Source organism: Acipenser ruthenus, chromosome 17 (assembly GCF_902713425.1).
Source record: "Acipenser ruthenus chromosome 17, fAciRut3.2 maternal haplotype, whole genome shotgun sequence".
In the NCBI taxonomy this organism is placed as follows: Eukaryota; Metazoa; Chordata; class Actinopteri; order Acipenseriformes; family Acipenseridae; genus Acipenser; species Acipenser ruthenus.
Genome location: NC_081205.1, coordinates 19,618,548 through 19,642,089, shown reverse-complemented (window position 1 = coordinate 19,642,089; position 23,542 = coordinate 19,618,548). Strand labels below are relative to the sequence as shown.

Genomic DNA, 23,542 nt, shown 5'->3' with positions numbered 1-23,542 from the left:
GATCTCCTGTAGCTTCACAGCTGATCAATGTGTTGTAGTGAGATCGCCTGTAGCTTCACAGCTGATCAATGTGTTGTGTTGTAGTGAGATCGCCTGTAGCTTCACAGCTTATCAATGTGTTGTAGTGAGATCTCCTGTAGCTTCACAGCTGATCAATGTGTTGTAGTGAGATCTCCTGTAGCTTCACATCTTATCAATGTGTTGTAGTGAGATCTCCTGTAGCTTCACAGCTTATCAATGTGTTGTGTTGTAGTGAGATCTCCTGTAGCTTCACAACTTATCAATGTGTTGTGTTGTAGTGAGATCTCCTGTATCTTCACAGCTTATCAATGTGTTGTGTTGTAGTGAGATCTCCTGTAGCTTCACAGCTGATCAATGTGTTGTGTTGTAGTGAGATCTCCTGTATCTTCACAGCTTATCAATGTGTTGTGTTGTAGTGAGATCTCCTGTAGCTTCACAGCTGATCAATGTGTTGTGTTGTAGTGAGATCTCCTGTAGCTTCACAGCTTATCAATGTGTTGTGTTGTAGTGAGATCTCCTGTAGCTTCACAGCTGATCAATGTGTTGTGTTGTAGTGAGATCTCCTGTAGCTTCACAGCTGATCAATGTGTTGTGTTGTAGTGAGATCTCCTGTAGCTTCACAGCTGATCAATGTGTTGTGTTGTAGTGAGGTCTCCTGTAGCTTCACAGCTTATCAATGTGTTGTGTTGTAGTGAGATCTCCTGTAGTTTCACAGCTGATCAATGTGTTGTAGTGAGATCTCCTGTAGCTTCACAGCTTATCAATGTGTTGTAGTGAGATCTCCTGTAGCTTCAAAGCTGATCAATGTGTTGTGTTGTAGGGAGATCTCCTGTAGCTTCACAGCTGATCAATGTGTTGTGTTGTAGTGAGATCTCCTGTAGCTTCACAGCTTATCAATGTGTTGTAGTGAGATCTCCTGTAGCTTCACAGCTGATCAATGTGTTGTAGTGAGATCTCCTGTAGCTTCACAGCTGATCAATGTGTTGTAGTGAGATCTCCTGTAGCTTCACAGCTTATCAATGTGTTGTAGTGAGATCTCCTGTAGCTTCACAGCTGATCAATGTGTTGTGTTGTATTGAGATCTCCTGTAGCTTCACAGCTGATCAATGTGTTGTGTTGTAGTGAGATCTCCTGTAGCTTCACAGCTGATCAATGTGTTGTGTTGTAGTGAGGTCTCCTGTAGCTTCACAGCTGATCAATGTGTTGTGTTGTAGTGAGATCTCCTGTAGCTTCACAGCTTATCAATGTGTTGTAGTGAGATCTCCTGTAGCTTCACAGCTGATTAATGTGTTGTGTTGTAGTGAGATCTCCTGTAGCTTCACAGCTGATCAATGTGTTGTGTTGTAGTGAGCTCTCCTGTAGCTTCACAGCTGATCAATGTGTTGTGTTGTAGTGAGATCGCCTGTAGCTTCACAGCTGATCAATGTGTTGTGTTGTAGTGAGATCTCCTGTAGCTTCACAGCTGATCAATGTGTTGTATTGTAGTGAGATTTCCCGCACGATGCCCACACTGGAGTGCCTCCAGAAAGTGATGGATCAGCAGCTCTCTCCTGGGGGAGGACGACTTAAAAACCAGGTAGGACATGTTTTATTAACCTGTCCAGGCTTAAAACCTCAGCTAGAACAATCATCTACATTAGATTTTGACAAATAGATAAACAAAACAGTGCTAATGTTTGCATTGTATAACACCCTGTACAACAGGCTGGAGACACCTTAGACTTACGAGTAATTTTCTGTTGCTATACAGTATATGGATATATAATTACTGACTATCAGTCAAATTGTGCAGTATTTCGAAGTGGCAAAGTATGCAGCTATTTACACAAGATAAAGATAAAATCACTTTTTAATTACATCAATTACTTCAGGTAAGTATTTGTGTAAAAAATAGTTTTGTGCAGAGGAACCATAACTCATGCTGGATTATTGTGGGAATGGGTGGGGTTAAATGGAAAGGGCATTTCAAATGCATTTCTGACACTCAGAAAATACTCAGATAGGGATTTCATATTTTATTAGCCTTGAAGTCTTTATTTTTCCATTGGAGATGGACGGGGCTTTACACTTGTGTATTACTTTAATTAATTAGTACTTTCTGAAGTGTTTCTTCAAGGCCATCCATGACTTTAATGTGATGAAATAACTGGCTTGCATCTGGTTATGCAATTCCAAAAGGTGGCGTTATTTTTAAAAAGGTATTAGTATTACAAAATGAGAAACAAACAACTTCTGATGCTTAAGCAACTTTGAATTATATAACTTTGTTTTTTGGTTCTAGTTTTGTCAAAAAAAAAAAAAAAAAAAAAATTATCTTTTTATTTAAATAAGGAGCTAATTACAAACTGGAGTAAACGCTTTGAAAATATGTTTTCAGAAGGTTGGTTATTTCAGTCTCCCACACCTTGCCAATTTCCATCAATGCAGTTTGAGACAGAGGTCTACTGCTGGAGCTCCCAGGCTCCTAGACAGATATGTAACCAAGGACTGTCTGTACTGTGCTACAGTGTTTTGTCCCTCACAAAATAACATTTGGGTGCTGTAGTGTTGTGCAGCACTACTGTAATGTAACATTGGTAGGCTATGGAGAAATCCTTCTGATAAAATGAGGCAGGGCATTATATATGAAGTTGAAATGTCCCTGCCTTTTCAATCAACAAACAGTAATTGACACTGCTGCGTTTTGCTATTGGTTGCAGATTTCTACTGATGCAAGCCTGGGTTCCATCTGTTCCAAGGTGGGGGAGTTGCACAGCTTGCTACTGGCTATAGAAGACAAGGTAATTCTGAAAAAAACCTTCAGGATTTTAAATAATGCATACACAGAACTGGTAACCTCAGATTTTTGTGTTCCCACCCTATTGAAATTAATGGTGTGATTCCCTCTACAATCTGGAACCTGTCTATTCTGGGACCCATCTTGACTTAAAATCCATATAAATCTGATGGTGCAGTCCAGCAATGAGTTTTTAAAAGTGTTCTAATAGTGATGTATACCTTTATTTTTAGGTACAATATTGGAGTATATCTGTAAACCAGTATGGTGCATATAATTATTATTATTATTTATTTCTTAGCAGATGCCCTTATCCAGGGTGACTTACAATTTTTACAAAATATCACAGTATTCTACAGGATTCTAGCCTGCTAATAATATAAGAAAATAATATATCATAATATATAATATACTGTATAATAAATACCATATTATCATTATATAGGATTCTACCATGCTGTCTCATACAGAACCCTATAACTCTCTAAAGGGACAGCAAAATGCTAATAAGAAAACTGAAATAAGAGTCCAATTGCGTAACATCTTCAGACATTCTTAACTAACCGTGCAATGCAGAGATGAAAGCTAATGCTCTCAAGCCCTGACTGCAGCACTGACACTGTCTCTGATAGAAGTGCTCTCCACTCTGCTCAATGTCCCTAACTGCAGCACTGACACTGTCTCTGATAGAAGTGCTCTCCACTCTGCTCAATGCCCCTGACTGCAGCACTGACACTGTCTCTGACAGAAGTGCTCTCCACTCTGCTCAATGCCCCTGACTGCAGCACTGACACTGTCTCTGATAGAAGTGCTCTCCACTCTGCTCAATGCCCCTGACTGCAGCACTGACACTGTCTCTGACAGAAGTGCTCTCCACTCTGCTCAATGCCCCTGACTGCAGCACTGACACTGTCTCTGATAGAAGTGCTCTCCACTCTGCTCAATGCCCCTGACTGCAGCACTGACACTGTCTCTGATAGAAGTGCTCTCCACCCTACTGCTCAATGCCGTTCTCACAATGCTGCTCTTGTTTGTAGACAAGGAGTGCTGTATTTGAGTCTGTTGGCTATGATGGAGGCCATCGAAATTCAATGATTCCTCCAGTCACCTTCGAGGTAATGTATCAGCCTGAACTCCAGTATTACGATTAACAATATGTCAATAATATTACGATCAGCATCACTGTGTAATAGAGTATATAAGGAGTTAGCCCTCCTCTGGTCACTATGTATATGGTATATAAGGAGTTAGCCCTCCTCTGGTCACTATGTGTATGTTCTACTGTTAAGTTCCCTAACCTCTTCTATACTCTAGAATGCACATGTGTTTTGTTCTTGGTATGTTTTTGTACCCCATAGAGTTCAAATAAATAGTTTTAAACGTTAAATTAAATTACAAAAATTGTAAGCCGAAGGGATAGAATCATAGTGTACTTGTATTTGGCAGTTTTGTCATTCCAATGTCATCCCAGCAGGGGGTATCTATTTTTTTAACTATTAGTGTTATAAAATGAGAAACAAACCACTTTTGATGCTTTAGATATAATTCAGTTCTAGTTTTGTAAATATTTGTTAGTGTGTTTACAAGGTATACCAGCGGGGGGCACTGTGGGTCTGAGAGAGGACTGATGACAGGCACTGGGACGAGCGGGTACAACTCTTGTACTAATCCCCCCCAGTGGAGCCTCCTAGTGGTAACTTAGCAGAGCTGCTCTAGTAGCAGGTCTATGAAATGGAACCCTCTGTTCTGTTGTTGCAGGTGAAAGTGGATTCACTGGGGCTTACAGGAAAATTACAGCTGAAGGTTGACGTGGAGACTGGGAAAGTCATTGTCAAAAAATCCAAAGATGGGCCGGAGGACAAATTCTACACGCACAATAAAAGTATGTTGTAGTAAATACTGCCTCTTTTCAATTGCTGTCCTGAATGAAGTTCAAGCAGACTTTATAAGGCGTTATGAAACTATTTAAAATAGTTTTCTTCTGTTATTGTAGTAAAACTTGCAGGTTTTAAATTAAAATACCAATACACTTAATTAACAATCTATATGAAAAAAAGGGAATTATAATGAAGCCAGCCACCCTGTGTATTGTAAAAGATAACACATTTATTTCTTTGTCGGTTACACACTTTTCAAGCCTTTTTTTAACAATATATGCATGTTGAGAACTCATCATGATTGGCACCTTAGGAGGTAACATATTTTGGATCAGCTTGTTAAAGTAAGTATTTTTTACTCTGTTGTGCTGGTATGTTCAGTCTTGCAGCTGATTAAGTCCCAGAAGGTCCCCAATAAGCTGATGATTACAGTGGAAACAGAAAAGGAGAAAACACAGAAAAAGGATTATATCTTTGCAGATTCCAAGGTGAATTCTCATATTCTAATTCAATTGCTAAAATTAAAAAGCAAAATCAACAACATGGTTAATATCCATAGCCGCTATGGATATTAAAGAAGGTAACACGTTACATTAAGTGTCTCTAACTACTGAGTATTTACATAGTAATTACTTAGTAAATACAAGTGTACTTACCCATAATTACAATGTTATTATGCATAGTTACAATGTGCTTAATGTGTACTTTTTTTGCACGATATATCCCTATCCCTAACGCTATATAATTGTGTACTTACATATATTGTACAAAAAGATTGACACATTAAGTACATTGTAACTATGCATGATAGCATTGTAATCATGTGTAAGTACCCATGTATTTACCAACTACTATGTAAATATAGAGTAATTACCAAAATCTCCCCAGTAGTAATATGCACTTAGATAGATTGTATCTTAAACGTTACCAGATGTGCGCCTCCATTCATTATAAATGTTTACAATTGGAGTTATTGTAAACACACGTTTTTATTTTAAAACATGGTATCTGGTACTACACATGGTTAAAGAAACCTGCGTTTGATATCAGTGCTTTCAGATAGAGTTGCACTTGCTTGGTTATTTCACCTGGAGAGTGCCCCACCTCTTCAATGTCTTTCTTTCTAAACTGCACATTGAGACCTGTGTGGATAACGGAATTGTTTGGTTAGCTACAATCACTTTAAATAGGTGGGCCTTTTAAAAGCCTATTAGAGATTTTGTATATTCTGGAGACATGGACAAAGCTGGATATGTTGTTTTGTGGCTTGTCTTACAGAGGTCTACTCAGTTGATCCAATGTATTCTTAATCAGACCACAACATGTTAGAATGGCTCCCTTTTGTTTGCTGTGGAAGGGCTGCATGTGTAATTGCTTAAATCACTGTACTGTATGTAACATTGTGCGGCACATGTCTGGTATTTCAGAAGCGGGAAGGGTTCTGCCAGCTCCTTCAGCAGATGAAAAACAAACATTCAGACAAATCAGAGCCTGATATGATCACCATCTTCATAGGCACCTGGAATATGGGTGAGCGCATCTAACCTGCTCGCACTGTCACTAAGGAAAGCAGGGTTTCAAATACAGAAGAGACCCTTTGAACTAGAATCTGGAGGGACCTTTATCAAATATCTTTTAAAGACAGAGAACAAGGTCATTTCTAATGAAACTGATTCGTTTTAGAATATTTTATTTCTTCAAAGAGCTGTTAAGTGAGCAGAGGGAAATCTTATCACAGGCAGTTTCCTTCATGCTGTATATCTCCCAAGTTAAGTAATTCGTGGATGTCATTGTCACACAGGTAAGTGACATGCAAGATTAATGCTAAACCTTTACCCTCCAGTCCAATCCTCTGTTTTCAAAACCCAATAAGAGTAGATATGAAGAAACTCTAGTACAGTTACAATGTTATGCCAACTCAATATGACACAAAAGATCACCTGTAAGTATATATTTTGTATGATTGCTATTTATTACTTAATTAGGAGTACCAGGCAATCCAGCAAACTGGTCTGATTTGACTTGTGTTCCTCGACAGGAAACGCCAACCCTCCTTCTCAAATTAATTCGTGGTTCCTGTCAAAGGGACAAGGGAAGACCCGTGACGACACTGCTGACTATATCCCGCACGACATCTACGTGATTGGAACACAGGAGGACCAGCTGGGAGAGAGGGAGTGGATGGATATTTTAAAAAGCACTCTAAAGAATATCACCAACATCCCCTTCAAACCGGTGAGAAAATCTGCACCTTAAAGAGCTCCAAATGCCATTTTTATTTTTACTTCCCTTTAACTTTTTTAACTTCCTCCTTTGTAGGTGTGTATCTTTTCATCGTGCATCGATGATCATGCATCATACAAGTATCCCACCAGGACCATGACATGTATCGTGATACGCACCATGACATTTGTGTACCGTCACACCCCTAGTTCTTGATAGGTGCTGAACTGCCAGGGCTGCCTGTAGTATCCCTTGACCCCTCAATGACTTCGCTGTAAAGACCCAAACCAATCAGATTCGGATTGCACAGTAAATGTGCTTTTATGAACATAGTGTTATGATCATGGAAAATTAAATTACGAATCTAAGTATAAACCTGCAGTACAAATTGCAGAGGCACCGATTAAAGAAACAAAGTGAGTTCAGTGAGGGGTCAAACTTAAGGGACGCTACTGTAGCCATAATCGGAATGAGGAAGTGCAGGAGAAGGTCTGGCAGAAAAATCAGTACAACTCAATAGAATTATAAGGGAAGTTAAAACAAACGATAAAAATGTCATAGATACTCGCTCTTTAATAAAACGATGCTGCACTACAAATTGTTTATCCCTCAAGCACCATCCCTCCTGTTATAACAGACACTCTGTCTCTGTCATGTATAGATAGCTATCCATACCCTCTGGAATATCCGCATTGCTGTCCTGGCAAGACCTGAACATGAGAACCGAATCAGCCATGTGTGCCAGAGCAGTGTGAAGACGGGCATCGCCAATGCACTCGGTAAGTCAGGATCCACTGCAATGTCCTGTGTGGTGATGATGATAATAATAATACTAATACTGATACTAATAATAATAATACAAACAGCATGAAACTAGAGTTTTACAATGATTTTCCAGTATCTTTAATAAGGTAGAAAAAAATGATTCAAATACTTAAGGAAAAGTTATTTGCACACAGGGGCTTCTGCCAAATGCAAATGCTGCACGATTTCCAACCAAAGTAACTAAAAATAATTTGTTACTTTTGGCGCTGAAAAGTAATCTGATTACTTATCAATATTACATTTTTATACTTTACTGTAATGATTACAAGTAACTCGTTTCTGTAACTAGTTAACAACCCGACGACTGTGTCTGCTCAAGTAGATCTGGTCATTTTGGAGTGAGTCAGCAGAGAACACAGCACACACTACTGCAAGTCTTGATCACAGATCATATCAGAACTTTGGTTCAAATTGAGATAGTTCATCACTATATCCTAGGCAGTCCAGAACTGAAGGAGATATTCCTGTGTTAATATTATAGTGCCATTAAGCATGAAGACCCCGTGCTTTATTTTGACCTCAGTGTTTTTAGCTCATCTCAAAAGAGGAAGAGTGTTACCAAACACGATTGTGACGACACTCCTGTTATGATAACCTCCTGAATGTTGTAATGCTAATCTGATGCACGTTAATAGCTTGCCAAATTGTCATACACCCCATCATACATTATAGCAAAACATGCAATAAGAAGCACATTGCAAGGTTTCAGCTGGCCAGCAGGGTGCCAAGCCAAACATTTCGATAATATGACAACCAAAATAGCCAACTGATTAAGATTCTGCATTTGTTTTTCAGGTAACAAAGGGGCAGTGGGCGTATCCTTCATGTTCAATGGGACCTCGTTTGGATTTGTTAACAGTCACCTGACCTCTGGCAGTGAGAAGAAGATCAGGTAAGCACAAGGGATCTTGTCAGTGTTTTAAAAAACAAACAAAAAATGTCTTCCTTTTGTTTCACCTTATATTGTATTCTGTGTTTCTTGCCATGTCAAAGCGAAGGAAGGAAGCTGCTACATTGTATCACTAGCATGTTGATGACCATGGTCATCCTCTGGTTGCCATCAACAAAAGCTTGTGTGACCAGGCCTTTATTCAAAATTACTATTTTTTGTGTCTTGTCTTTATTGTTACCTTGGTGATGTGTTCTCCAATGTAAATCCAGTAAACTTCTAAATACTATACAACAAAATTACACAAACATTTTAACAGTCATGTTTTTCTCTGCCTTGTCCTTCAGACGAAACCAGAACTACATGAGTATTCTGCGCTTCCTAAACCTCGGCGATAAGAAGCTGAATCCTTTTGACATCACCCATCGATTCACTCACCTCTTCTGGCTGGGAGATCTGAACTATCGCATTGAAATGCCCTCCACGGTAAGAATCTGTGTCTGACAACCAGCCCTTTCCTTTCCCACAACACTGATTCCCGGGCTGCCATTGGAAATACCCAACACCCTCTAAACCCTCAACTCTGCAGCTTGATCCCAGTATTCAGCCATTGTGTCTGAAAAAGAAATACAGCTAAATCCCCTTTCACACTGGCACTCCTACTCGGTTCCGGACCCGGGTTCTGGTGTGAAACCATGTACCTGGGTCATACCCGGGTTGACCTGGGTTCCAACGACCCACCTCAGGATGTGGGTCAATGTGCTTTGACCGGGGCTGAGTGAGGCAAAATGCATGACGGCCATTTGTGAGCTGACGCAATACTGCCACACCTGCATGAAAGTTTCACTTCTACAAGGAACTTTTCTGTTTATTCTGTTTAGCTATATTCTTATTGATTGAGACACAGCATGAGCCAGATTGCAGCAAGAATGAAGAAACATTTGCTCTAATCAACATTTGGGCTGGTGGTTCAATCCAGAGAAGCTTGGATAGAAGCGTCAGTAACAAACTGCTTCCGGGGCATTGATACGCATATTGTTTACTTGCGTCTGTCATCCAGGTCAACCCTGCTTTATCAAAAGCAGTGTGAAATCCTGTACCAGACCCGCATGACACCGGTTCCTGACCCGAGTATGTTCTGACCCAGGTAGAGCATGCCAATGTGAAAGAGGCTTTAGTAATGGCTCATATGAGGTTGAATAAAGCATGTGCTTTGCCTGTGCAGGAAGCTGAGAACATCGTGACAACGATCAAACAGCAGCAGCACCAGGACCTTCTGTGCAAGGACCAGCTCACCATAGAGAGGGCTGACAGGAAGGTCTTCCTCTACTTTGGTGAGACAATGCATCAACACAAGCCATTTGATTTCATAAAATGCACTGCTCTTTGTATATTTCTTCTTGTGTCTCTGTGTCATTGTATTAGAGGGTCATTAGTAATGCTCTGTCTATTTTATTGCTAGAGTTGTCAGTCTGCTGATACTGATAGAGAAAGCTAGGATCTGCTTTGGGTTCTGCAACACTGTATTGGTGATCTCTTGTCATGGATTGTAAGGTCATGAAAACATTGAAAGCTCTCAGAAGGGACTGCTGAAATCTATAGAGATGCAGTGGACCATCATTCTGTGTTCTATTACAGTACACTTTTATAAGGGGGCCCATGGCCAAAAAATGCTATATTTCAGGTGTCGTGTGTTACGAAGACTACAGTTACTGAAACATATTCAGTATTCTTACTCTTCTTTTCAATGTAGTCAAACACCATCATTTTTGCAGTAATACATTATGCAGGTGGGGAGGTTTTTAGGATTTTGAGACACAATATTCTGCTTTATAAACCAACACTCTACTTTTAGTCTAGTTGGTACAAGTATTCAAATGTACAGCTTTTGCAAAATAGGCAATTTATCAAATTAGGGGTAACATACAGTATACAGTGAATGAGTTTTGACTTTAGTCCAGTATTCTTTCCCTAAGACTGAACTACTTCATAAACACCTATTTTGGACATCAACCAAGTCATTGTGTATAATGTTGGGCTCCAGGAAAGTGTTAGTTAATGCCAGAAATATTGAAACCTAAAATGATCAATGGTAAAAAATCTACGTGGAAGAATACTGTCCCGTTGCTACAGTACAGTTTTATTTCCTTTAGATCATGGAAAAGGAATGATGATTCAAATTAATTCAAATTAATTCTTAAATGTTTTGGTTAAATCCAGCTATAAATGTGGTGGACATATTCTGTGTTAAGAAAACTTATTTTCTCCCTTATTTCTGGTCTCATTTAGAGGAAGAAGACATCACATTTGCTCCCACATATCGCTATGAGCGACATACTCATGAAAGATATGTCTATACCAAGGCCAAGGCCACTGGGGTGAGTGCCTAACATTGTACATGAATAAGTGAAGAGGCTGGGCCCTTACCAACTACCACACACTCCCCAAGCAACAACAACAACAACAACAACTTTTAAAGCACTGTTTGTCTCGAGACACCTCAAAGCGATATACGTAAAAAGCACAAAACTACTGTTATTAAACGCAGGCCAAAACAACTCCAAAGGCCAAATCACAATAACCCTACGCAATAACATTCAAATACACAGGCCTAAACAAAAGGCAAAACTATAAAATAAGTCAAGTTTATTCTAAAGGATTGAACAGAATTTGAGACCTAATACGTTTTGGAATTCCAGAGTGCCTAGTTTGAAAAGCATGCATTCCCTGGGGAGAGAGTCTAATGCTCCGCTGATAAACCATGATCTTGAGACTGGAGGGCATGACTTGGGACATATAGAATGAGAAGCTTTGACAAATTGGCAGGAGCCAGACTATGCCTTATAGGTCATTAATAAAACACAAGCACAAAAGCAGGGCTGGGGCCAATTCCCGTTTTTCAATTCCAATTCCTTTTTAAAATCAATCCCCAATTCCAATTTATTTGAAGAAATTGTCAAAGACAGACCAATGTACCGGGACTTCAGTAAGAAAGGAGTACAGGATACCTGCCATTTTATAAAGATATACATTTCATGAATATGACCAAACAAATAAATATGACAGACATCTGTAGGCACGGTGGAGAGGGAAATAATGAAATTGAATAGATGTGTAATGCATTGTGCCACGTGCATTCCAATGTGTACTGGAGATACCCTGGATAGTGAGGAACATGGCAAACACACAAACAAATTGTTTTAATTGTTCCCCTGCAGACAAAGTACAACCTTCCTTCTTGGTGTGACCGGGTGCTCTGGAAGTCCTATCCCATGGTGCATGTGGTTTGTCAGTCTTACGGTTAGTATATAACTACAGTATATCACACATAATAAGTAGCTTCAAATGCCATTTTAATGTTTTTTTTTTTTTTCTCTCACAATCACTGGTATTTTCAATCACTGACTGGTTGTATTGCTCCAATCTTGAGCTCTACCCGCTCTCTCTGTCTATGTAGAGTAGGTGGGGCTGCAAGAGTTGAAAGGTCACGTTGTCACATGATTTGAATGGAGTGAGGAAGTCTTGGCCACTGTTGGGGGAGTTCATTTAAAAAAGTAACACTATGTAACACAATTTTTGTTCCTGGGTAGTAAGTGTTATTTCCTAATTGCTTATGCCTCAAAAGTATAGAAAATGTCTATTATTCCTCACAAACTTTGCTTTTGTGACCAGGACAGTGATATTTTGAAATTTACCTATTTCCAAAGAGAAAACGGGCGAATTTGTGTCTTTTCGTTCATATAAAGTCAGAAAAAAACAACATATGAATCCAAATTAACATGCATTTATGCTAAAGTAATACAAAAATGACTACAAAAGATTTAGAAGTGAGTAGTTTTTCGAGATTTACGATTATACTGTAAATCACTTTCACGAATCAGCCCCCAAATGTAGTCTCCCATCATGTTCTCGTTATATTGTCCTTGGTAGCGGCGTTCAAAGTCCAGTATATCCTGGTGGAAGCGCTCGCCTTGCTCCTCCAAGTACGCTCCCATGTTCTCCTTGAATTTATCAAGATGAGCATCAAGGATATGGACTTTGAGGGACATCCTACAGCCCATTGTGCCGTAGTTCTTCACCAGAGTCTCAACCAGCTCCACATAGTTTTCGGCCTTGTGATTGCCCAGGAAGCCCCGAACCACTGCGACAAAGCTGTTCCAAGCCGCTTTCTCCTTACTAGTGAGCTTCTTGGGGAATTCATTGCACTCCAGGATCTTCTTTATCTGTGGTCCGACGAAGACACCGGCTTTGATCTTTGCCTCAGACAGCTTAGGGAAGAAGTCTTGAAGGTACTTGAAGGCTGCCGACTCCTTATCTAGAGCTCTGACAAATTGTTTCATAAGGCCCAATTTGATGTGCAGTGGTGGCATCAGCACCTTCCGGGGGTCCACCAGTGGCTCCCACTTGACGTTGTTCCTCCCCACAGAGAACTCGTCCGCTGTGGCCAGTCCCGCCTGTGGTAGTGCGCCTTGGTGTCCCTGCTGTCCCAAAGGCAAAGATAGCAGGGAAACTTGGTAAAACCGCCTTGGAGACCCATCAGGAATGCCACCATTTTGAAGTCTCCTATGACCTTGATGCCATCTCAGAAAAATGCAGATATGTATCCACTTAGGCAGCTGGAACTAAACTGAACTGGTGGGCTTAAGGCCCCTGTATTTATACTACTATTTATATTACTGGAAAGTTCTAGAAAGTTCTAGAAGTTACTCCAAGTTTACTCAGCACTGAATCTATCTGGAATGTTCTGGAAAATAGGTAAATTTCAAAATATCACTGTCCTGGTCACAAAAGCAAAGTTTGTGGGGAATAATAGCCATTTTCTATACTTTTGAGGCATAAGCAATTAGGAAATAACACTTACTACCCAGGAACAAAAAAAAAAAAAAAATTGTTACACGGTGTAATCATTACAGTTACAAGTTACTTAAACCAAATTGTAACTAGTTACAGTTATGAATAGTTACTTCTCAGGCACAGTTTGCAGTTTACAGAGAGTTTCGGTTTGTACAGGCAGCAGTGTGAAATATTCCCTCCTCTGGCTCTATTTTCTAGCAAGATGATATGAAAAGCGCATTCCTCTGATGTGTCAGATTTGACTTGCACTGTTGAAGCGCTTTCTGTTTTTTTTTGCTATGTGTTATGCGTTAACTGTACAAGTTACTGAAAATGGTCATCGTATTACATGTAATGTGTAACTGCCCAACATTGTTCCTGGCACTTAGGGATCCCCCAGACAAGCTCAATGCCTATCCAAATAATGATACAATATTGGAGCGACAGTACAAAATCACTGATTTAAAACACCATTGCATAGTAAGGGAAATGTAAAAATACTAAAGCTGCTCTCTGGTTTAATAATGCTGTTGTATATGTTTTCTGCAGGATGTACCTCTGACATCATGACCAGCGATCACTGCCCAGTCTTTGCTACATTTGAGGTTGGGGTTACGTCACAGTTTGTCTCCAAAAATGGTCAGGGTTTTTTTTTTTTTTTTACAAATGTGATATTTATTCATTTGTTTAATTGTTATTTAAATATTCTGTGATGGCTTGTGGCAGGGTGCCCTGTCCCTGTGTGTATTTTGTGTTATATGTTGTATGCTGTGTGTATGTATTGGTTCACGGAGTGTGGGTTATGTAGCACAGTTGATGTAAAATGTATAATTGTATTTAGAAACGGGGATTGCACAATCACTCCATGTGCAGATTAAAGTGGGTATTAGGATGGAAGCACAGGGAGCACAATTAGTTCACGTGCAGATGTACCAAGATTCCAATTGAATGATTCATTAGCAATCGAGTCTCGGTACAGCTGCATAAAAAGAGTCAGTTTCACTAACTGAATGTTGTGTGTTCGGGAGTGGAGAACGGGTGTGGAGAGAAGAGTAAAAACTAAAAAGAATTAAAATAACAATTGCTACTTATGCTACTTTGCAACCAGCATACTACTTGTTATTGTTTGTTGTCTGTCTGTTTTGGCCACCGTGCCGTTTTGTTTGTTCAGTCAGTGTTTGTTCTGTTTTGTTCAATCTTTTATTTTGCAATAAACCGACGCAACAGCGCAATTCACAATTCACTCACCACTCTGTGTGTTTCTGTTCCGGGTCTGACGTCACCATTACAGCCATCCTTGTGACATGGCTTGATTCTTTGTATTATTAATTTACTCCTGCCGAATGAATCATCTGTGGCATGAAACTGACCAGATCACTATGCATAGGGCAAACTTAACAAATAACTGGTCCTCCAAATGTGTTCAACAGTAAGAACAAAACTAGCTGTAGCAGAATGGGATAACAGCCAGTAGCTGTGTCAGTAAACCATGCAGTTTAGTGTTTCACTGTCTGATTCTGCCTTTCAGATCCCGACAACACAGACGCTCCGGGTGGGATCAAGTTTATGAATTGCGTAGCGATTCTCAAGACTAAGTCCAAGACCAGATTCTTCATTGAATTCCACTCTAGCTGTTTGGAGAGTAAGAATATCCGCTGGTTTTCTTCAGCAATTATGTTGTTGTGATTTTTAGCCCTGATTTTCCCCCAGATTTAACACGTCCCCACCCTGAGCACAACAATTACCCACAACAGTTCAGAACAACTGAATGTCAGTGGGTGTCCTCGGATCCGCTTTTACACCCAGGAACTCAAGAGCGGATGTCAGCTGGAGGACAAAGGCCAGCCTTGCAGGTGTCGCCTGAACTCACCAAGCTCCTGATCAGTAGGGTGTGCTGTAGCACGGTGAAATGACTCAATCCCTCCTGATTTTGCCTCCCTATCCCACAGGAGCATCAGAGCCAATGGGTACTCCCTGTGTGTATCCACAGAGAAGACCAGAAACTTCGCACTGCCAGGATGCGAACTTCAATGACTTAATTGTACTTTGCTATATTATAAAAACATGATGTCCAAACATTGCCTTGTTTTTAGTATGTTTAAGCCTATATTTAACAGCTGAATTCAGAGGATTACAGAGATCAAGCACCACATCTGCTTAGCAACATAGCTGTGGTTGTACTCTCTACCTTCCTCAACCACAGCAAGCAGAGCAGAACAAATTCTCTCAGTGTGTACAGAGATCATACCATCAGAGTCCCAGCTCAATCTGGGCTGATATCGCTTTGCTGCCAGTGGAAGTGAACGGGATGGATTAACTAGATCCCTGGTAGTTGTTGTTTTTTAAAGACCTGATTTAGATCAAAGCTATTACATACATCTGAAATAGCACGGCAAAGCGATTCATAAAGAACAGAACAGAAAGGGTGAACTCCACTGAACTCCACCACTTTGTCTGAAAGGACAGCCCTGTAAGTGTGCTGGCTGGCCTGCCTGAATCTTCATGGGAAGTTTTGTCTTTCAGATTTTGTAAAGAGCACCGAGGGGGAGAACAAGGAACATCAGGAGGGGTCACTAAAGGTGCGATTCGGAGCACCCTCGGAGGTAATGACTGAGATGACTGTCTTTAAATATGATGCACAGACACCACCACCATGCTTCTTAGCTGGTTAACTTTGGACATTTAGCTAAGAGTTACGCAGGTAAATATGTGAGTTTGGCTTTCAATTCACTTTCAACTGGTAATCATTCAAATCAAAAATCATAAATACCAGTGACTAGATGTGAAAGACAGGTATGGATTAGCTATGTCCCTGCATCTAGAAAGCATGCATTACGAGTGCAGAGTGACGTAACTCATTGCTTTCCATATGGAAAAGGAATACTACAAAGTTCTTGTAGTCTTTTTCACTCAACACAATCTTTCTTCACCATACTCCAGCTGTAGTATAATTTTTTTTAACGATTTAAAAAATCTGTATAATTAATTAATTACTAAAATTATGGTAACAAAGGAGTAGGAGCTGTTTTGTCCACTTCCACTTCATTTGAAGTAATTGTAATTAAAAAAATATTCCATACATCATACCTGTCATGCACTTTTATCTGCAATGTGCGGTCTTGGAAGAAATATATTTTATAGCAAACATGTATTAAAACACGATTTCTGGTAATACCGTAGATTTAAAGAGAGCTCTCATTTTCCTTGCCTTGCTTTGGGAAGTCTGTAGCTGCTTTATTTCCTTGGTCATTTCACCCCTACAGTGTCTTCAGGGTCAGGCACCTTACTGGCTGCAAAGCATGTCAATCTTTAGGGGAAGCATCTGGTTGGTTTCTGAAAAGAAAGAAGGCGTCTCCAGGTGAAATGACCTAGGAAGTGCTGTCTAAAAGCCTGGCTTGCAAACAGAGATTTATTTAGTCTAGTGTCCCAGCAGATACTAGGATTTAAAATTAAAATGCATGTTTCCTAAATAAGATGTGTTAGGTCATATTTTCAAAGTGATTCCTCCACTTTAATTAACTCCTATTTTTTAAAAGGAGAAAAAAATCATCTTGATGTTACAAAATCAGAAACAAACACTGTGTGTGTTCTTAAGAACTAGGGTTACATTACTTGTGTCTGGTTCTTGTTTTGTAAAATTAACAGGCGTTTTACCTCTTCCAAAAAATAGGAGTTATTTACATAAATGTATCTACCAAATGGAAAGTCATGGATTTTCTTGGTGTAAATCAGTATTTTCACAAGCTTGCACCAAATTTTGGGTACAAAATCAGTAAATACTGACCTGTAGTTTTTGCAAAATCCTGGTATTTTTCAGTAAAAATGGGTAAAAACTGAGAATATACTTGCTCATAATGTAAGATGGGCTTCAGAGAGATAGACACTACAATATGACATAAAAAACCTTCTTTTATTTTTTTCCAGCTGACTCCAATCATTTCTGACCCAGAGTACTTGCTGGACCAGCACATCCTGATCAGCGTGAAGTCCACTGACTGCGATGAGTCCTACGGTAGGGGAACGATGTCACACGGGGTCTAGTTCTGTGGTGAACATGATGTTTCCATATGTTTATAACATTGACAAGCATACAGTGAATCAAACATGTACTGACTGCCTGTGCAGGTTGGTTGTGCTGGGAGAATGGAACATTTGTTGTCTGCATCACCGGCACTCGGACAGTTCAACTGTGAATCATTGCCTCTCCAAAATGATTTATATTAGAAAACCGTGTCACAGTTTACCACAGTAAATTTGCACTTAATTTTGCGGTTTTCCCATGCATTCTCATACTATGTACTTACTGAATAAAAAAAAAAAAAGTTTGCTATGCTCTTAAATATGCTTTACCATACCTCTCTGGGCTTTGCAGTTTCACTTTGCTTTATTAAACTTTGCTATGCCACCACACTCTCAATGTTTATTAAATATACTGGTATCTCTGAATATGTAATCATCCCATATTCAAAAATAGCCAACAGATTTTGAAGTTGTTCCACAGCTGCAGTGGTGACTAACAAGACATATATCACTGACTCTTTCTCTCTGATGCCCTCTACAGGCGAAGGCTGTGTGGCACTCAGGACTGCTGAATTCTGCACCACTGATTTCTCCATCCCCCTGACCCACCATGGGGAACATACCGGGGACTTCAACGGGACCATCCAGCTGCGCACCTCCAAGGGCAAGCAGAGAGAGAAGCTCTACGGTAAGAGCAGTGAGGCAGGAGGAGAAACCGTACGGTAAGAGCAGTGAGGCACAGAGAGAAACCGTACGATAAGAGCAGTGAGGCAGGAGGAGAAACCGTACGGTAAGAGCAGTGAGGCAGGAGGAGAAACCGTACGGTAAGAGCAGTGAGGCAGGAGGAGAAACCGTACGCCAAGAGCAGTGAGGCACAGAGAGAAACCGTACGATAAGAGCAGTGAGGCAGGAGGAGAAACCTTATGGTAAGAGCAGTGAGGCAGGAGGAGAAACCGTACGGTAAGAGCAGTGAGGCAGGAGGAGAAACCGTACCGTAAGAGCAGTGAGGCAGGAGGAGAAACCGTACGGTAAAAGCAGTGAGGCAGGAGGAGAAACCGTACGGTAAGAGCAGTGAGGCACAGAGAGAAACCGTACGATAAGAGCAGTGAGGCAGGAGGAGAAACTGTACGGTAAGAGCAGTGAGGCAGGAGGAGAAACCGTACGGTAAGAGCAGTGAGGCAGGAGGAGAAACCGTACCGTAAGAGCAGTGAGGCAGGAGGAGAAACCGTACGGTAAAAGCAGTGAGGCAGGAGGAGAAACCGTACGGTAAGAGCAGTGAGGCACAGAGAGAAACCGTACGATAAGAGCAGTGAGGCAGGAGGAGAAACTGTACGGTAAGAGCAGTGAGGCAGGAGGAGAAACCGTACGGTAAGAGCAGTGAGGCAGGAGGAGAAACCGTACGGTAAGAGCAGTGAGGCAGGAGGAGAAACCGTACGGTAAGAGCAGTGAGGCAGGAGGAGAAACCGTACGCCAAGAGCAGTGAGGCACAGAGAGAAACCGTACGGTAAGAGCAGTGAGGCAGGAGGAGAAACTGTACGGTAAGAGCAGTGAGGCACAGAGAGAAACCGTACGATAAGAGCAGTGAGGCAGGAGGAGAAACCTTATGGTAAGAGCAGTGAGGCAGGAGGAGAAACCGTACGGTAAGAGCAGTGAGGCAGGAGGAGAAACCGTACGCCAAGAGCAGTGAGGCACAGAGAGAAACCGTACGGTAAGAGCAGTGAGGCAGGAGGAGAAACTGTACGGTAAAAGCAGTGAGGCAGGAGGAGAAACTGTACGGTAAGAGCAGTGAGGCAGGAGGAGAAACCGTACAGTAAAAGCAGTGAGGCAGGAGGAGAAACTGTACGGTAAGAGCAGTGAGGCACAGAGAGAAACCGTACGATAAGAGCAGTGAGGCAGGAGGAGAAACTGTACGGTAAGAGCAGTGAGGCAGGAGGAGAAGCCGTACGGTAAGAGCAGTGAGGCAGGAGGAGAAACCGTACGCCAAGAGCAGTGAGGCAGGAGGAGAAACCGTACGGTAAGAGCAGTGAGGCAGGAGGAGAAACCGTATGGTAAGAGCAGTGAGGCAGGAGGAGAAACCGTACGGTAAGAGCAGTGAGGCAGGAGGAGAAACCGTACGGTAAGAGCAGTGAGGCAGGGGGAGAAACCGTACAGTAAGAGCAGTGAGGCAGGAGGAGAAACCGTACGGTAAGAGCAGTGAGGCAGGAGGAGAAACCGTACGGTAAGAGCAGTGAGGCAGGAGGAGAAACCGTACGGTAAAAGCAGTGAGGCAGGAGGAGAAACCGTACGGTAAGAGCAGTGAGGCACAGAGAGAAACCGTACGATAAGAGCAGTGAGGCAGGGGGAGAAACGTACGCCAAGAGCAGTGAGGCAGGAGGAGAAACCGTACGGTAAGAGCAGTGAGGCAGGAGGAGAAACCGTACGGTAAAAGCAGTGAGGCACAGAGAGAAACCGTACGATAAGAGCAGTGAGGCAGGAGGAGAAACCTTATGGTAAGAGCAGTGAGGCAGGAGGAGAAACCGTACGGTAAGAGCAGTGAGGCAGGAGGAGAAACCGTACGCCAAGAGCAGTGAGGCACAGAGAGAAACCGTACGGTAAGAGCAGTGAGGCAGGAGGAGAAACTGTACGGTAAAAGCAGTGAGGCAGGAGGAGAAACCGTACGGTAAGAGCAGTGAGGCAGGAGGAGAAACTGTACGGTAAAAGCAGTGAGGCAGGAGGAGAAACCGTACGGTAAGAGCAGTGAGGCAGGAGGAGAAACCGTACGGTAAAAGCAGTGAGGCAGGAGGAGAAACCGTACGGTAAGAGCAGTGAGGCACAGAGAGAAACCGTACGATATGACCAGTGAGGCAGGAGGAGAAACTGTACGGTAAGAGCAGTGAGGCAGGAGGAGAAACCGTACGGTAAGAGCAGTGAGGCAGGAGGAGAAACCGTACGGTAAGAGCAGTGAGGCAGGAGGAGAAACCGTACGGTAAGAGCAGTGAGGCAGGAGGAGAAACCGTACGGTAAGAGCAGTGAGGCAGGAGGAGAAACCGTACGGTAAGAGCAGTGAGGCAGGAGGAGAAACCGTACGGTAAGAGCAGTGAGGCAGGAGGAGAAACCGTACAGTAAGAGCAGTGAGGCACAGAGAGAAACCGTACGGTAAGAGCAGTGAGGCAGGAGGAGAAACCGTACGGTAAGAGCAGTGAGGCAGGAGGAGAAACCGTACGGTAAGAGCAGTGAGGCAGGAGGAGAAACCGTACGGTAAGAGCAGTGAGGCAGGAGGAGAAACCGTACGGTAAGAGCAGTGAGGCAGGAGGAGAAACCGTACGGTAAGAGCAGTGAGGCAGGGGGAGAAACCGTACAGTAAGAGCAGTGAGGCACAGAGAGAAACCGTACGATAAGAGCAGTGAGGCAGGAGGAGAAACTGTACGGTAAGAGCAGTGAGGCAGGAGGAGAAACTGTACGGTAAGAGCAGTGAGGCAGGGGGAGAAACGTACGCCAAGAGCAGTGAGGCAGGAGGAGAAACCGTACGGTAAGAGCAGTGAGGCAGGAGGAGAAACCGTACGGTAAGAGCAGTGAGGCACAGAGAGAAACCGTACGATAAGAGCAGTGAGGCAGGAGGAGAAACCTTATGGTAAGAGCAGTGAGGCAGGAGGAGAAACCGTACGGTAAGAGCAGTGAGGCAGGAGGAGAAACCGTACGCCAAGAGCAGTGAGGCACAGAGAGAAACCGTACGGTAAGAGCAGTGAGGCAGGAGGAGAAACTGTACGGTAAAAGCAGTGAGGCAGGAGGAGAAACCGTACGGTAAGAGCAGTGAGGCAGGAGGAGAAACTGTACGGTAAAAGCAGTGAGGCAGGAGGAGAAACCGTACGGTAAGAGCAGTGAGGCAGGAGGAGAAACCGTACGGTAAAAGCAGTGAGGCAGGAGGAGAAACCGTACGGTAAGAGCAGTGAGGCACAGAGAGAAACCGTACGATATGACCAGTGAGGCAGGAGGAGAAACTGTACGGTAAGAGCAGTGAGGCAGGAGGAGAAACCGTACGGTAAGAGCAGTGAGGCAGGAGGAGAAACCGTACGGTAAGAGCAGTGAGGCAGGAGGAGAAACCGTACGGTAAGAGCAGTGAGGCAGGAGGAGAAACCGTACGGTAAGAGCAGTGAGGCAGGAGGAGAAACCGTACAGTAAGAGCAGTGAGGCACAGAGAGAAACCGTACGGTAAGAGCAGTGAGGCAGGAGGAGAAACCGTACGGTAAGAGCAGTGAGGCAGGAGGAGAAACCGTACGGTAAGAGCAGTGAGGCAGGAGGAGAAACCGTACGGTAAGAGCAGTGAGGCAGGAGGAGAAACCGTACGGTAAGAGCAGTGAGGCAGGAGGAGAAACCGTACGGTAAGAGCAGTGAGGCAGGGGGAGAAACCGTACAGTAAGAGCAGTGAGGCACAGAGAGAAACCGTACGATAAGAGCAGTGAGGCAGGAGGAGAAACTGTACGGTAAGAGCAGTGAGGCAGGAGGAGAAACTGTACGGTAAGAGCAGTGAGGCAGGAGGAGAAACCGTACGGTAAGAGCAGTGAGGCAGGAGGAGAAACCGTACGGTAAGAGCAGTGAGGCAGGAGGAGAAACCGTACGGTAAGAGCAGTGAGGCAGGAGGAGAAACCGTACGGTAAGAGCAGTGAGGCAGGAGGAGAAACCGTACGGTAAGAGCAGTGAGGCAGGAGGAGAAACCGTACGGTAAGAGCAGTGAGGCAGGGGGAGAAACCGTACAGTAAGAGCAGTGAGGCACAGAGAGAAACCGTACGGTAAGAGCAGTGAGGCAGGAGGAGAAACCGTACGGTAAGAGCAGTGAGGCAGGAGGAGAAACTGCAGCTCCACAAACTATGCAAAATAAACAAATTGTATGAAAATGTGGGTTGTCCCTATGACTCCTAATATTAATTCTTATTTTGCTTTTACAAATTCAATATTATTTATTTATTTCTTAGCAGACGCCCTTATCCAGGGTGACTTACAATTGTAAGCAAATACATTTCAAGTGTTACAATACAAGTAATACAATAAGAGCAAGAAATACAATAACTTTTGTTCAAGTGTGACAAACCACAATTCACAATTCAATAATACCTTCATGCACAAGAAGGTTAAAGTATATGGTGCTAACAAATTAATCCCAGTAAACCTTGCCTAATATATACTGCTATAATTCCATAGGTTTCAGATTTTCCTATATGAAAAACACACACATAATGGTAAAGTTGATTTGGTTTTTTATGATAAATTATTTTGAAGCTGTTTTAGAGAAAAATATTTATCAAGCACTCCTTGCAGATACTTCAATACTGTACTTCTGGTCAACTCTGTAAAGTCACATGAAGGAATTAAGTCAACATAAAAAACATGTCAGTCACTGCCTCTCCTGTGTGCAGACTGTGCTGAGTATCACTGCCTCTGCCTCTCCTGTGTGCAGACTGTGCTGAGTATCACTGCCTCTGCCTCTCCTGTGTGTAGACTGTGCTGAGTATCACTGCCTCTGCCTCTCCTGTGTGTAGACTGTGCTGAGTATCACTGCCTCTGCCTCTCCTGTGTGCAGACTGTGCTGAGTATCACTGCCTCTGCCTCTCCTGTGTGCAGACTGTGCTGAGTATCACTGCCTCTGCCTCTCCTGTGTGCAGACTGTGCTGAGTATCACTGCCTCTGCCTCTCCTGTGTGCAGACTGTGCTGAGTATCACTGCCTCTGCCTCTCCTGTGTGCAGACTGTGCTGAGTATCACTGCCTTTGCCTCTCCTGTGTGCAGACTGTGCTGAGTATCACTGCCTCTGCCTCTCCTGTGTGCAGACTGCTGAGTATCACTGCCTCTGCCTCTCCTGTGTGCAGACTGTGCTGAGTATCACTGCCTCTGCCTCTCCTGTGTGTAGACTGTGCTGAGTATCACTGCCTCTGCCTCTCCTGTGTGCAGTCTGTGCTGAGTATCACTGCCTCTGCCTCTCCTGTGTGCAGACTGTGCTGAGTATCACTGCCTCTGCCTCTCCTGTGTGCAGACTGTGCTGAGTATCACTGCCTCTGCCTCTCCTGTGTGCAGACTGTGCTGAGTATCACTGCCTCTGCCTCTCCTG

At 42.7% G+C, this 23,542-nt stretch overlaps 1 protein-coding gene across 1 annotated transcript in view; it reads left to right on the top strand.

Annotated features, from left to right (window-relative positions):
* The window catches only part of inpp5d (inositol polyphosphate-5-phosphatase D), a 55,360-nt gene that overhangs the window by 22,759 nt on the left and 9,059 nt on the right, over positions 1-23,542 (top strand). Inside the window, exons 6-23 of the mRNA XM_034039241.3 lie at positions 1,507-1,597; positions 2,721-2,801; positions 3,835-3,912; positions 4,556-4,679; positions 5,056-5,162; positions 6,102-6,204; positions 6,713-6,909; positions 7,559-7,676; positions 8,518-8,614; positions 8,959-9,097; positions 9,837-9,945; positions 10,901-10,989; positions 11,830-11,911; positions 13,994-14,083; positions 14,973-15,086; positions 15,968-16,047; positions 17,369-17,456; positions 18,006-18,152. Of these exons, the coding sequence (XP_033895132.2) occupies positions 1,507-1,597; positions 2,721-2,801; positions 3,835-3,912; positions 4,556-4,679; positions 5,056-5,162; positions 6,102-6,204; positions 6,713-6,909; positions 7,559-7,676; positions 8,518-8,614; positions 8,959-9,097; positions 9,837-9,945; positions 10,901-10,989; positions 11,830-11,911; positions 13,994-14,083; positions 14,973-15,086; positions 15,968-16,047; positions 17,369-17,456; positions 18,006-18,152 (1,934 nt within the window). The remainder of the gene's footprint in view (positions 1-1,506; positions 1,598-2,720; positions 2,802-3,834; positions 3,913-4,555; positions 4,680-5,055; positions 5,163-6,101; positions 6,205-6,712; positions 6,910-7,558; positions 7,677-8,517; positions 8,615-8,958; positions 9,098-9,836; positions 9,946-10,900; positions 10,990-11,829; positions 11,912-13,993; positions 14,084-14,972; positions 15,087-15,967; positions 16,048-17,368; positions 17,457-18,005; positions 18,153-23,542) is intronic.